Source organism: Lycorma delicatula, chromosome 1 (assembly GCF_047948215.1).
Source record: "Lycorma delicatula isolate Av1 chromosome 1, ASM4794821v1, whole genome shotgun sequence".
In the NCBI taxonomy this organism is placed as follows: domain Eukaryota; kingdom Metazoa; phylum Arthropoda; class Insecta; order Hemiptera; family Fulgoridae; genus Lycorma; species Lycorma delicatula.
The window spans coordinates 99,719,826-99,734,828 of record NC_134455.1 but is presented as its reverse complement, the minus strand read 5'-3'; the positions used below and the strand labels follow the sequence as shown (position 1 = coordinate 99,734,828).

The following is a 15,003-nucleotide window of genomic DNA, read 5'->3' as shown; positions in this document are numbered from 1 at the left end:
CTGTATAATCATTTTATTGCGTAATCTATCTGTCTCTTGGACGAAACAATCAGGAGACTGTGTTGCACTAATATTATCTTTCATGAATTATATTTTTTTGCAAAATAAAACATAATTTTTTTCAGACTTACAGTTTTTCTTTCACAAATGACTGAACATGATGTTAGAATTCATTAAAAAAATGTTAAGTACTTAAAGGTATGACACTGTGTCCATTTTTTTTTTTAATATAAACAAAAATAAAAATGCAATAGCATCTATTAAAGTAGACCTAAATAAGGTATTTAGTACAAAAATTATGATAGAAGGATGGTGATGAGCAAAAGAAATTAGAAAAGTGAATTTCTAAACTTCAAACTGCTCTACTGTAAAACTGTAAAAATGCAGTTGGTGTCCTTTACATCTGACTACAGATATAAAAGATTCTATATTTTATTATTGATTATGGTTGTAAAATTATTATCTAGCATAAAATTTTCATTATTTATTCAATAATCCTATTATGTGAAATACTTAATAATTTATCAATTATACATGTTAATAAAAACTAAACTTAGCTTGCATTATATTTTTATTCCAGTTTTGTTAATATTCAAATTTTTTTTGTATCTTGTGGGTGGTTTTTATTGTTTGTGATTCAAATTGTAATGTTAATATTTATCACATTGTAATGAAATGTATCTGCAGTGAGTCCACACTGTAGAAGGCATTCACTACAGGTTATTGAACTACAAATAAATTTATATTACAGAATACTACAAACATAATTTAATTGTACATTACTACACCCAATAATTTAAATTTTTAGCTTATAAAAATAAAAATAAAACACAATAAGCTTTACAATTTTTATTTTGGATCGACTAGATAGAAGTGCTTGAAATAGAATTAAACACATTTTTATCTTTAATTTACTACCTTTGTATAATTATGTTATATACACTGTATTTTTTCTCACAAAATATTTTATTATAATAAGCTGTTATTCTGTAAAATTATTTTTTTTTTAATAGATATCTAAGAATATTAATATTCTCTTCTTTTATTAAATTGATACTTTTTAATATTTGATTTTGGTTTTTGGTCTTAGAATGTAAAGTGTCTTTCAGACATGTTTAATGGTTTGTCATTCTCATTTTTCTTTGCACTATTTGTGGGGAATGTATTAACTACAATTACTGACCTACAATTGCCAATGTATACTAGATTAATTATTGCTAGATTAATTATTGCTCTTAACACTAGATTAATTATTGCTCTTAAAATATTGTATAATACTTGGTATTTAACATTGCACTGGATCACTTTACATATTTTAAAATTTTCATAGTTATATATTAAATAATATATGTATTACTGTACTAATAACAAACATATAAAACCAAACCCAAGAAGGTAGTTCTGAACACAGATAATATTGAAAATAAAATATTAATACTGAATATAATTACAAGAATTCATGTTTCCATTATGGATCAATGTTCTATAACCATAATGTTATTATGTTACACACTAGTAATGATGTTACATTTTATTCTTGCTCATAAACATACTTTATTCTCCCATATGTAAAATATCCTTTTTTAAGGTCATCCCATAAACAATTTGTAGAAAAAAAAGAATGATCTCTATTTGACACATAGTAGAAGTGTAAGAAGAGTACATATTTGTTTTTTTTCTACATCAGAAATACTATACTATAGTAACACATAATTCAATAAAAATTAATTTTTGTTTCCTAAACATTTATTTGTTACATATAATAGAATATTTAATAATCATATGTCTAAACACTTACTTAATATTAATTAAAAATAATAATACTGATATGTATATATAGATAAACATACTAATATTGATATTCATACATTAACATATGTGTATATGTAAATGCATATAAAATGTGATAACACTTGATTAAAGTAGCAGCAATTATTATATTTAATTGGTACCAGTTTATAAGATAAAGAACAGATTTACGGATTAAATTTTTGCAGAACCTGAAGGGTTTGGCCGATTGATTTCTGTGCTCCATGGAGTGTTGACAAATTTTCAAATTTGTTACGAGCTATGCATTTTTTTGCATTATAATATCTTTCAGAACAGAATTATTTAAGAAATTTTAAATTTATATAAAGGAAATGAAACTTAGTGGATTTTACTTATTAGTTAGTGGTATACTACTCAGACATTAACAATAACAACACCATCAAGCATACACACAAATATATACAGACACATACCAACAGAGGCACAGACAGGTACCGCAGTATTAAAATGGATTCTTTTTATTAATTAAAATTTTACAGTTTGAACTGGTAACAAGTTTTTAAGCATACTTTGACTTATTAAGAAGTATCATACAAAGCTGTGAATGTATTTAATTATTCTAAAACTAAAACTGATGTCAATGAATTCCATTTACAGTAATTATATTACATCATCTAAATATCCACAACGTGAAAAAATAAGGCATTAGTGAATTTATTCATATATATATATATATATATATATATATATATATACATATATTTTTTACTTTGTGCTTCAAGTCCAACAAAAGTTGTTTTAAGTAGAATGGTTTATTGGAAAGAATGATAAACATTAACAGTTACTTTTTTAGCAATATACTTACTGTAATTCGAATATTTTTACTGATAAATTTATTTTATTAATGTACTTTTTATTTTTTATTAACAGATTTCCTTAAAGTTATCATGGCATTTGCAAGGATTTTGACTTAACCTAATGATGGCACACAAAATTACTGAAACGTAAAAAAATACCAATTAATACCAGAATCTGAACTTGAGACATTTATATACATTATTATTATTATTATTATTGTACATTGTAGAGCATTGATTATCCAAACTGCTGAGATTACTTACATTTTGAATATTGATTTTTCAAAGAAATACTACATGTAAAAGTTTTAATTAAAAATTAATGAATGTTTGGATAATCAACGTTCAATAGAGTATATTATAATCAGCACTGTAACCTAAATTATTTCTATAACAATATCATAAGAACCATATAATAAAAAATTCTTACATAAAATTTGTAGTTAAAATATAAATAAAATTCTGCCACAGATTTATATAATTTGAATACTTTATGTATGTAATTTTTATTTTGTTTCAATAACTGAACACTTTATTGTTACTTATATAAATAAGTTTTATATATATACACATTTATTTATTTCTTACAACTAACCTCAAAACTATAATGATAAAAATGCAAAATTAGGAACATTAATATTTACACCCAGATATTTACTCAATGTTTAACATAACTAAACAACATAATATGTGATTGTATGATTGTCTTTTGTGTTTATTCCATCAAATAAATTGTTTATTCCAGTTCTTACTGAAATGGAATATGGTTTAAAGAAATGGAATAAAAGCAATTCATATCATTGTTTAACAGTTAGCAATGGTTTTCAATACCATTACTCACAAATATATAATTAATGAATGAGACACTGGAAAACATGCTTTTCTTACAGAATCGATGACATTTACAAGACATTCGAAACTCATAAAAATAATATTTATTGTTTAGAAAAACTTGTGCTAGTTAAACTGTCTGACAGATTGCTAAGTAAAAAGTTTTCTTATCATTATTTACAGTTTTATTTGTTTTCACAGATTTCTTATGATAATTATGTAGATGGAAATGTAGCATTAGTAACTACTGCTGTAACTGTTGAACATGTAGTACAAGCACCAAATCCTTCCTCAGGCATCAAAGCACCTGAAAAATTTAATTACATTTGAAATATACACATTTTATATGTTTATTTACTTGATTACAATGTTCACAGAATCACCAAAAGTATCTTATTACACAGAGTTAATTAAGTATAAAACGTTAAAATATTTTCATTATTTTACAAAATAAATTATTTTTAATTTAGTAAACAGTATGAGAAAATACTGCAACTCTTCAAAATTATTAAATGACATGATTTCAAATTATTAATGGAATTTTTCCTTCTAAAGTTCTTTCAGAGCGAAAATGATCAGTTCTAATTAATTTTAAAAGGGATCTATCACTTTAAAAGTATATTTCATGTAACTTCACATGAACAACAATAAATTTTCAATCTGTCAGCTTATGAATAAATCTTATAATAGAATGATAAATTACAATTTTTTTTTTGGAGGGCGAAAAATGCTTTCATGTTATCAACACTTGGATTTTTCTTAAATAAAAACAATTAGACAAATAAATATAAGTTGTTTTTTGTAATATACCTGCATCTTAATTATGGTCATTTTAATACATTAAGACCTTCTAGTTCAATTTAAGTACAACTATTTTAAAATACTTCTAATAAAATTTCTACCAATTTATTACTAACAAATATATTAGTCAGAAATTATTTTATTTTTTTATAATAATATATTCTGGACATCTATAATAATAAATATTCAAGGAGATAGAAAAACTGGACAGGCAAAGTGAAAGATGAAAATTATAAAAAAGTGAATGAAAATAGAAGCTTAATTATAGAACAATTCAAAATAGGAAAGCTAACTAGCTTTTATATATTATACAGGAGAGAGATTGATTAAAACAGTTCTATGAGGTGAAAAAGGCAGGTAGGAGACCTTCCTCATATGATAATGAAAATGTAGAGTATCAATAATGCCTTCTCAGCCCCTTTACATTTCAGTAACCAAATTATCCTGCTTCTTACTGTTGTATTACCATCTCTTTTGCCATCTCAGCCTAATCCCCTCTTCCCTTTCTTAGCATATTCCTATTCCATTCTTTCCAAATGTTTCACAATCTAAAATAGTGTTTCTCATATATACAACACACCTACATTATTTATTTTTACCTTTATGTGGCCATTCCACTTTCAATGTTACAATGATAATGCCTAAGGATCACCTTTATTGCATGTATCATCCTTTCTTCCTCATGAATAACCAGCAACCACACAACAAGCTTGATAGTATGACCTGCAACTAAATGAAGCACCTTTTAGGCATAATCTGATTTGGTGGTCATTGCCTCTTTAAAAACTCAGTTCATCCTCCAGCTTTTTGAAGAAGTGCTTCCAAACATTTGAACACAGTAATTTTGTTTATACTATAACCTCCTATTTGAAAAGATTATACTGTTACTCCTCACATTAAATGTATTCTATTTTCAAATTAACTCAGCAAATTTTGTGTAAACATCATTACAAAAGAATGAAAATATATTATTACCAGAGAAAAGCTTCTTTCTACAAACAAAAAGAAAGGAAATCCATTATTTTCTTTCTTGTATCTATTTCTACTTCCCACAACAACTAAAGTTCAGATATTGTTTCTCAAGAAATGATTGCTATATTTTAATTTGCTTAAAGTGATATTCTACATTCTGAATGAAATAAATAGCCATGAGGTACAATGAGTTTAAAAAATTGGTTTTTCCAGTCTGTTGAGAAAACCATAAATAACTTTCAACCACCCATTTCTAAATTATTTTCCATATAGTAAACTTCTTGTTCCAGAAGAAATACGAAACTGCCTTTGGGCATAATTGTCTTTTATGTTCAACAAAAGAAAACTTAAAGCTTTCTGCTTGTACTTTGAGCAATCACTGTCTCTAAGTAGAAATATGTGGAAGTATATTTAATATTAAAAATGTGTGTACATCTTATAACACCCTCAGTCACAAGTAATGTAGTAGATATTATGTGTTTTAAATAAGACTAGTTTCAATGATAAAAGGAAAAATAGTCATCTTATCCTTTGTATATATGCCAGCTAGACTTCATTGGATTCTTTTATTTTTTAAATCCGATAGTTAAGATTTTTCATTATCTCACTCCTTTTTTTTTCTTTAATAGAACATAATTTCCATATAAAAATTTTCCTGTTCAAAAAAAATCTTAAAATTTTCAAAGCTTTACTTAAACTTAACAGAATATGTTTATACTGGCAAAAATTATATGTTTTGTAAATTCATTTATAAATTTCAAAATATTTGAATTATCCATTACTATACCTGCAATAGAAGCAGTCAGTAAACCTGTGGTAATTCCTGAAACCAATGCTCTTATAGCCACTGATGTTATTACATCCTTTTGAGAAGGGCATAAACTAACAAGCAATGCAATAAAACTTGCTAAACCTCCTGGGTTAGAGAAACTACATAATGCAAATGTAGCCATTGCTTCTGAACGAGGCTGAAAGCAAAAAAGAGAATTATAAACACAATATTGTCAATTATGTTACATTGAAGTCTTATTTCTATAAATAAACAAAATACAAGTTTTATAATTTCTTAATGAAACCAAAAGTCTTTCATTAGTAGTTGCTGAATAAAAATCTATTAAATGTATTTATAATTACAATAAGAAGATTTTGTTGTAAATATATAAATTACAACAAAAGGTAAATTAAAAATGCAATTAATCATTTTTTATCTAATTATTTCCTTTATCTGAACTTATTTATTTTTAGATTATACCATCTCAGAAATTATTAACATAATATGTTACTTTTTTGTAAAAAATATATAAAAAAGCACAATATTAAAAAGTATTGTCACTTTTTACTTTATTACTTTTTTTATTTTATTATGTTTACAAGAGTATTGTTTCTAAAAAATACTGTTACAGTGCTTCCAAGTTCTTTGTAACAACATATCCACATTTAGAAGAGGAAAATAACCTGAAGAAATTAATTAAACACTGTTTTTATACTTTTAAAGTATACAGTAACCCCTCGCTAATCCCGGGTTTGGCATTCGTGGTTGCCTCACCCAATTTTCCAAAGAATTAATTTTACTAGTATTTGCAAACAAATTCAAAAATTAATAAATTAAAAAATTGTACATATAATTTACCACTTTTATGAAAATCAAAACAAAATGTGTGGGTAACAGCATCTCTTTTTACTGAGTCGTTTCATTTTTTTTGCGAAACATGGTGAATTTTATCTGAAAACAATCTTTTTGCCATTCATAGTTCTTCTTTTAAATGATAATGCTCCAGGATATCCAGAAGAAGTAAAATTTTTGTTTCCTAATGTTATTTCTGCCAACAAATACGTCAGCTCTAATTTAACCTTTGGATCAAGGGATCATCGCTGCTTTCAAAGCCTATTATTGGCGGCAGAATTTCAGTGGATTGATAATGAAGCAGAAGTGGATAATTCATTGACTATGAGTCAGTGGTGGAAAAATTGCACCACTACAGATTAGATTGCAAGTATTAATGTGTCAGTTGATGAAATTAAACCATCAGCGATCAATGCATAGTGGCAGAATTTGTGGCCCAACATTGTTAAGAAAAAATGAAAACTGAAAAAAATTAAGAAAACAAAATTGCTGATGCAAATAGCACATAAAATTCTAGGTGACAGTTTCAATGAAACTGATACTTCAGATGTTCAGGAGCTGATGCACTGTGACAAGAAAGAACTCATGGAAGAAGAACTTGAAGAGCTGATAACACAGACTTTTTACCTGTTCTGGAAGATGAAAACAAAGGAAAAAGTTACAAGTGAATTACTAAACTTAAAATCTGTAAACGAAATCTTTTGTCCAGTTAGGCAGTTAATAACAAAGGTTTCTAAAACTGACCCTTTTCTAGACAATAAACTTTAAACGCCAGCATAAAACATCATTAGTACTGTACAGTGATTTACGTAAAGAACTAAAAAAAATAAAAACCAAAGAAGAATTACGCGTTCATTTTTTTAAAGAATAAAGTAAGTTAACACAGGCCTACATTATGTAGTTAAAACATTCTCTTCTTAGTGTTCAGTGTTTACGGTTTATACTTACTGTACATAAGTTTTTCATAGTTCAAAATTAAAATAAAAACATATCATGAATAAAAATTGAATACTGTGCTGTACGTAAGTAAACATATTTATTATGGCTACACTCATTCATAAGCATATAGTATGTTAGTATGTAGTTTTTAAATAGGTACTTTAGTGTACAAAATTGACATTCAGGTTATTTAAGAACATAACCCCCTTTTTGTCATACAGATTTGGTTTTGGTATTTGCAGTTGTATGTGTGTGTCAAAGAATTACATAGTACAATAGATGTCTAATGAATATAATGATAGATTATTCTCAATCCATTGACATTTTAAGAAAAGAAAAAATAAATATTACAAAATTTCACAGACAATTAATCCAGACTAAACTGCTATTTGGAATAAAGTACCCCATACTATAACAGTTAATAAAAAAGAAGAGAAATCAGTTATAATTAGAACAGGAAAAATTTTAAAACAGAGGTGCAAGTTTGTATGACCGTGGATAGTTAGTAAAGTTTCTTACAAGGTCAGTAAAGTTTAAGAGAAGGGTTTGATGGACATAACTGTGGTTTGGAAAGGGCACGTGAGGCAGCAACAAATACATGGAATTGTGAAGAAAAGTTTATTGATTTTCAATAGTTTGATAATACCATTAATTGACTTATGGTCTAAATACTCTGAACCTCTCCTACCAAAGAGAAAAAATATATTTCTTTTGCTAGAGTAATTATAATTTTAACTGGACTTGATTCAAACCTGATGATTATAAAATAGCTGAAAATAAAATGATTATAAAACAGTTGAATGAAAAAATATCTGAATTCAAATGCAAATTAAATTATAATAATGATCAGTTAAATAAAAAATATTATTTCACTTCATAACTCACAGTTATCAAGTTGGCATCTTTCAATTTCACCAGTTCCTTATATGCTACAAATTCATTGACTGTAATTTTAATACCAATAAGTCTGGAAACATGACTACATTGATCTGGTGATACACCCATGATGTAAGGAATTGGAGTTAATAGTTTTCCAACTAAATACTGTACAAAACAGAAAAACGTAGCTGAAATCCTTTACTTATAAAAACATAGCAAAAAAATAAATATACAGTTGTAAAGTCATAAATATTTTTAGCATCACAATTAAGAAATTTCTTTATTTTTATTACTATTTGTTGTTAATACATCATATACATCTAGTAGTAAAAAATAAAAACAAGGTTAAGATAAATCGGTATTATGAATTGTTTTGAGTCTTATCAAATTAGAATTGCAACTTAAATAGAAAAAATGCTCCTGTATAGAATGTGATTGCTCTGATGGAGTTAATAAGGTGGTGCATCCACATCCTCATTTTGAGTAGAGTTGAGAGAAAATATTTTTTGGAATGTGTTTTACTGTCATAATGATGATATAACATTTCCTCTAACTCAGGCTTGGACTAATTCATACTACTTATTTTTTAATGTTATTTTTATTTGAGAATAAAATAATCTTTTATTTGAGGCAATAATCTTTGGTTAAAAAACAAAATTCACTTTTTTAATATGCTGTTTTATCACTGAACTCTTTAAAATTATCTTGAATCAATCAGTGTTACGTTCCACTTTTAGTGGTCTGGTGCTGCTTCCTTGCGAGAGCTATAGCTTCCTGGCAAGCTCTGATCATGCGATGTTCTACGTCATGATGCCGCAAGGAACGGTCATGATCGTATAAGTAACTTGTATGCATTCGGCGCCCGAATCCTGCAAAGAGCAGTCGTATTTTTCATTGTCCAGATGGACAATTAGTGTTACTAGTAGTATACTTGATAATGTTAAAGTCTAGTTGTGTTCCCGGCCTCTGTGGCGCGAGTGATAGCGTCTCGGCCTTTCATCCGGAGGTCCCGGGTTCGAATCCCGGTTAGGCATGCCATTTTCACACACGCTACAAATCATTCATCTTATCCTCTAAAGCAATGACTACTGGTAGACCAGGAAGTTAAACAAACAAAAAAAGTTTAGTTATGTTAGCATTTATTATTGTCAATTTAGTTTGTCATGTTAGTTATTATGTCAAGAGTAACAACATATTAAACATAAGTTTGTCATGTTAGTTATGTCAAGAGTAACGACATATTAAACATAACAATTCAAAGGCAACAAGGAGTTGTTTCATTTCTTCATCATCAAATACACTCCATACTCACTCTAAAATCTACCACAACATTTTCATGGTACTCCAGGCCAGATAGTTAAGTCGCCGAATCTACCATCGTTTTATGGTCCTCCATCACCGGATTATTAAGAAGCAGCATTTCGCCGCTCTACCGCATTTGTCCATGGTCTTTCATCACCGGAACAAGTCACCGAATCATCAAGTCACTGGACAGTCAAGCCGCCGGATCATCAAGTCATCGAATCTAGGAACAAGATTCTACACAGAATTCGTAAGGTCGAATCAAGTCACCGGAACAAGCGGTATTTATTATTTATAAGCAGTGCATTTAAAACATAAAAGTGTGCATTCAAGGTGCAATTAACATTGGTGAAATATTCAAAATTAAATATTTCAATGGTTTGCAATATACAGTTAAGTTTCAGGCTGTAACTGCTGCAGTTATACATGCGATCCTGCAAGACCGGTTTTTTTGTAAGCTTCATTTTGTTAGAACTTATTTTAATGAACTTGTTAGTTCAAGTTACATGTTGGCTCACTTTGACCTGAAAGAAGGTCTAAGCCAGCACATGAAATCATATCATATATACATTCTAGTTATCTGGTTCATTCAACTTGTAATAATAGACAATAACCTACCATACTACATAAGATTCAACCTTTTTTTTTTTTACCTCCGGATCCACCATTAGGCATTCTTCAGATGATGAGATGAATGATTTGTAGCATTTGTGAAAATGGCATGCCTGACTGGGATTCGAACCCTGGACCTCTAGATGAAAGGCAGAGACGCTACCACTTGTGCCACGGAGGCTGGCCATAAGATTCAACCTTGTTTATATCTACCACCATTACCTTATGATAATTTAATTTCTAATCAATTTAACTTTATCTCTGTTAATATTATAATTCCTGAAAAAATGGGATTTAAGGACTTAATTACGAAACGAAGGGTATTATTAAAAACAGCATAGCTAAATCAAAAACATTCACTGACAATTTTAATTACGAATCAGGCGATTATGACATGTTCACTATTAAATTTGAGAAACTATTAGAATATGAAAAAACATTTTTTGAAGTTCAATCTGAAATAGAGTTGCATAAAGATGCAACAGATAAAGACTTACAAATCAGGGACCTATATGACAATATTTTTAATAACTTCAAATTAAAACTAGAAAATCCTTTCAAAATTTCAGAGGTAACTGATGCAATTAAAACTATTAATAAACCCAATAAAATTACATTAAAACCTATACAAATTGTGCCATTTTACAGTGATGTGAGAGAGCTTGACATAAATGTTTTGATCATTTTAATAGTTTAGTTCATAACCGAGAATTTTCTAATGTTGTAAAATTTTACTACCTTACAAATTTCTTAGGTAACGCACTTGATGTAATACAAAATTTATCAGTAACATCTGAAAATTATGAAACTGCAATATAATTACTTAAAGCTTGTTATGACAATAAATTACTAATTGCAGCTAAACATGCTTTAGAAATTGTTAATCTAAAACCATTAAAAAGGGAAAATTCTGAAAATTTATCTAAATTCATTGACCAAATTAATTCAAACATTAATGCACTGAAGCATCTAAATATTGATTATTTAGAATTTATTATAATACTGTTAATTAAACAAAATTTAAATTTAAATACTTTAAGAGACTGGGGAAAAAACATTGGAAAATAATGAATTTCCAAAGTTAGAACAACTCATTTCTTTTTTAGAATGTAAGCGTAAACTACTTGAATCCACTGACACGATTCAATGTAATGAAAGGGTACAGCCATCTAATGTAGGTTTTAGCAGCAAAAAATATGATTATTCAAAACCTAGTTCTAGTAAAAATGTATTTTATGTAAATAATTCTAATAATTTTATGTGCACATTATGTAAAACTAGCAACCATAAATTATATCAGTGAGATAAATTTTTAAGTTATAATGTTAATGAAAGGAAAAATTTTGTATTTCAAGAAAAATTATGTCTAATTGTTTAAGTAAACAGCATATTGTGAAAAAGTGTCAAAGCAATTGTAAATGTAAAAAATTATCACAAAAGCATCATATGCTAATTCATTTAGATAAAATGCTGCAAGGGCCAGCAATTAAATCTTCTAAGCCGAATCAAACTCCTCCAGCTAATAGTTCATATTGTACTTTAAAATCAGAACCTAACAAGTCTGTTTTACTTGCAACAGCTGTACTTAATGTAAAAGATAAAAAAGGTAATTTCATCCAGGCCAGGGTCTTACTTGATTCCGCTTCGATGATTTCATTTTGTACTAAAAGGTTTGTTCCTAATCTTGGGCTTCAAACCAAATCTGTTTTAATACTGATTTCAGGTATTAGTAATGTTATTACCAAGTCTAACTTAAGTGTTGATTTAAATATTAATTCTAGGTATGAAAATTTGAATTTGTCACATACTGTCATCTATTACAGGTTTGTTACCTAATGATTTTATAAACATAACTGACTGGGAAATTCCTTCTCAACTTTTTCTTGCCGATCCTAATTTTAATATTCCTGGGTAAATCGACATTCTTCTAGGCGCTCAATATTATCTTTCGTTGCTTAAGCCTGTTCAATTAACTTATAATTCTAATCTTACCATATTTCTTTACTTTGAAGTCTATACTTCATAGTCTCTGGTCAAATCCCTACTAAGCCTAGAAAACGGAAAAATGATTCACACTCAATATCGCTTTTTATTAACAATGAACAGCTTTCCTCTCAATTAGAGCCATTTTGGAGATCTGAAGAGATCGAAGATCGTTTACAGACTAAGGAGGAATCTTTTTGCGAAAACATTTCATTGAAAATACTTTTTGTGATGATAAAGTCAGATTTGTTGTACCTCTTCCTCGTAAGGAAAACTGCGCTTTAGGAGATTCTTATGAAAATGCAAGGCATTGTTTCAATTTGTTACATCATAGATTTCAGAAAAACGCTAAACTTATGGAAGATTGCTTCCATTTCATGAAGGAATATCAAGAATTAGATCACATGCAACCTGTAGATTCATTTCAATCTAAGGTTCCATCTGAAACCTTTTATTTGCCCCACCACGCAGTATTTTGTGAATCTTCCACCACTACCAAAACCAGAGTAGTATTTAACGGTAGTGCAAAAACATCAAACGGCCGATCAATCAAGCAGGATTTTTATGTCGATGATTTGCTCACTGGTTGTGTCAATGTCGATCAGTTGAAACAATTATACAATGATGTATGATTATTGCTTAATAAATACGGACATTCGCTGCATAAATGTCATTCAAACGTGCCTGATATGTTTGACAATTCTGATTCCTTCATCAAATTAGACAAAGATGAAAATATCAAAGCACTTGGGTTATATTGGAATTTTCAAGAGGATTATTTAATTTATCAAATCAAACCAAAAGATAATGCTTCTTTAATGCATCATTAAGATGATGCTTCTTACACCAAACATTCTAATTTGTCAATTATTTCTTCATTGTTCAATCCCTTGGGTCTACCTGTTCCTGCAATTGTTCCATTTAAAGTATTCATACAAGAGTTATGGTGCGCCAACCTTCAATGGGATGAAGTTCTTCCCGCTTCGCTAGCTGAAAAATGGAATTCTCTGTATTCTCATTTCAAATTGTCAAGTAATTCTAAGATTCCTAGATTAGTTAAAATTAGTTTAAGTAACAGTTATCAACTGCACGGATTTTGTGATGCAAGTAGTAGTGCATACGGTGCTTGTCTTTTCATCAGATCTGTTGATAGTAATGAACACTAGTTCAAAATCTGGAGTTGTGCCTGTCAAGCAAATCTCTATTCCAAGGTTGGAGCTGAAGGCGGCTCTTCTATTATCCCATCTATTCAATAAGGTTAAGTGTATTCTAGGTATAAGATTTCATTCAATCCATTTTTGGTCGGATTTTATGGTAGTAGTTTACTGGTTGTCTTCGCTTCCTAATAGATGGAAGAAATTCGTTGCAAATAGAATTTGCGAAATGCAAGAATTGACTAAGGAATGCTTATGGAAGCATGTTCCTTCAAGGGATAACCCTGCAGACATCTTATCACGTGGTTGTATGCCGGATGCATTAACCTCGTTACAACTTTGGTGGAATGGTCCGTCTTTTCTGAAAGAAGATGAGAACGCCTGGCCATCCAATCAATCAATCACTTGTATAATTCCGCCAGATTCTCTCAAGGAAGAGTAGAAGTCTAACAAAACTAATGTGTTTTCAGCTGCTCTTCAAATAACAGAAACTGCAGAACTTTCTAAACCATTTTCTTTGCTCATGCGGACATTAAACGTATTTTCTTATTGTTATCGCTTTATTTATAATTTAAGAAATAAAAACAATTGCATATTGTCAGATCTTTCTCCCGAAGAAATCAATTCTCTCTCTCTCATAATTAACAGTATAATGAGACATGCCAATGAAGCGATGCATTGTTCAAGAAGAAAACATGTCTTCACAAGCTGGTGATTATGATTACCAGTTGCATACAATTGAAAATGTGGTTGTGGACTGCCTGGTAAGAACATCCAATAAATCAATACATAATATCTATCACATTTCCATGAGAGCCTTAAGTTGGCTAACACATCATCACATAATAATATTTTCCATCACTTTGGGATAGACGAGATCAGGTTTTGTTATCTTATTTTGCCCGTCTGAAAGGACAGCCAAATCACCCGGCTTTTGAAACAGTTCTTAGGAATCCTAATTTAAGGAGGTATGAGGGCCGTCCACGCCGTACTGCGCCTGTGGGTGTCTGTACCTGACGTCTGCTTCAGCATATAAATGTTGACACTCCCTCGTTCTTTCCATCATGTCCATGCTCATATCCTCCATGGAGAATAAACCTTGTAAATTTTACATTTGACCTTACAACATACGATAAACGATCAACACCACCTATGTTTTCCGGCAAATGTTTCAGTATATTCTCACCAAGACGAACCCAGACGCAGTGATATACACTGATGGATCGAAATAAGACAGTACCACTGGTTGTGCTTTTGTTGTCAATGAAAGAACTTACAT

At 29.1% G+C, this 15,003-nt stretch overlaps 1 protein-coding gene across 6 annotated transcripts in view; it reads right to left on the bottom strand.

Moving 5' to 3' along the window:
* Positions 1 to 3,629: 3,629 nt before the first annotated feature.
* Positions 3,630 to 15,003, bottom strand: part of LOC142320413 (putative transporter YutK) — a 131,998-nt gene continuing 120,624 nt past the window's right edge. For all 6 annotated transcript variants that reach the window (XM_075358137.1, XM_075358157.1, XM_075358173.1 and 3 more), the window contains 3 exons: positions 8,680 to 8,838; positions 6,019 to 6,199; positions 3,630 to 3,765 (listed from right to left, as the gene is read on the bottom strand). In XM_075358137.1, the coding sequence (XP_075214252.1) occupies positions 3,674 to 3,765; positions 6,019 to 6,199; positions 8,680 to 8,838 (432 nt within the window). In that variant the 3' untranslated portion in view covers positions 3,630 to 3,673. The remainder of the gene's footprint in view (positions 3,766 to 6,018; positions 6,200 to 8,679; positions 8,839 to 15,003) is intronic.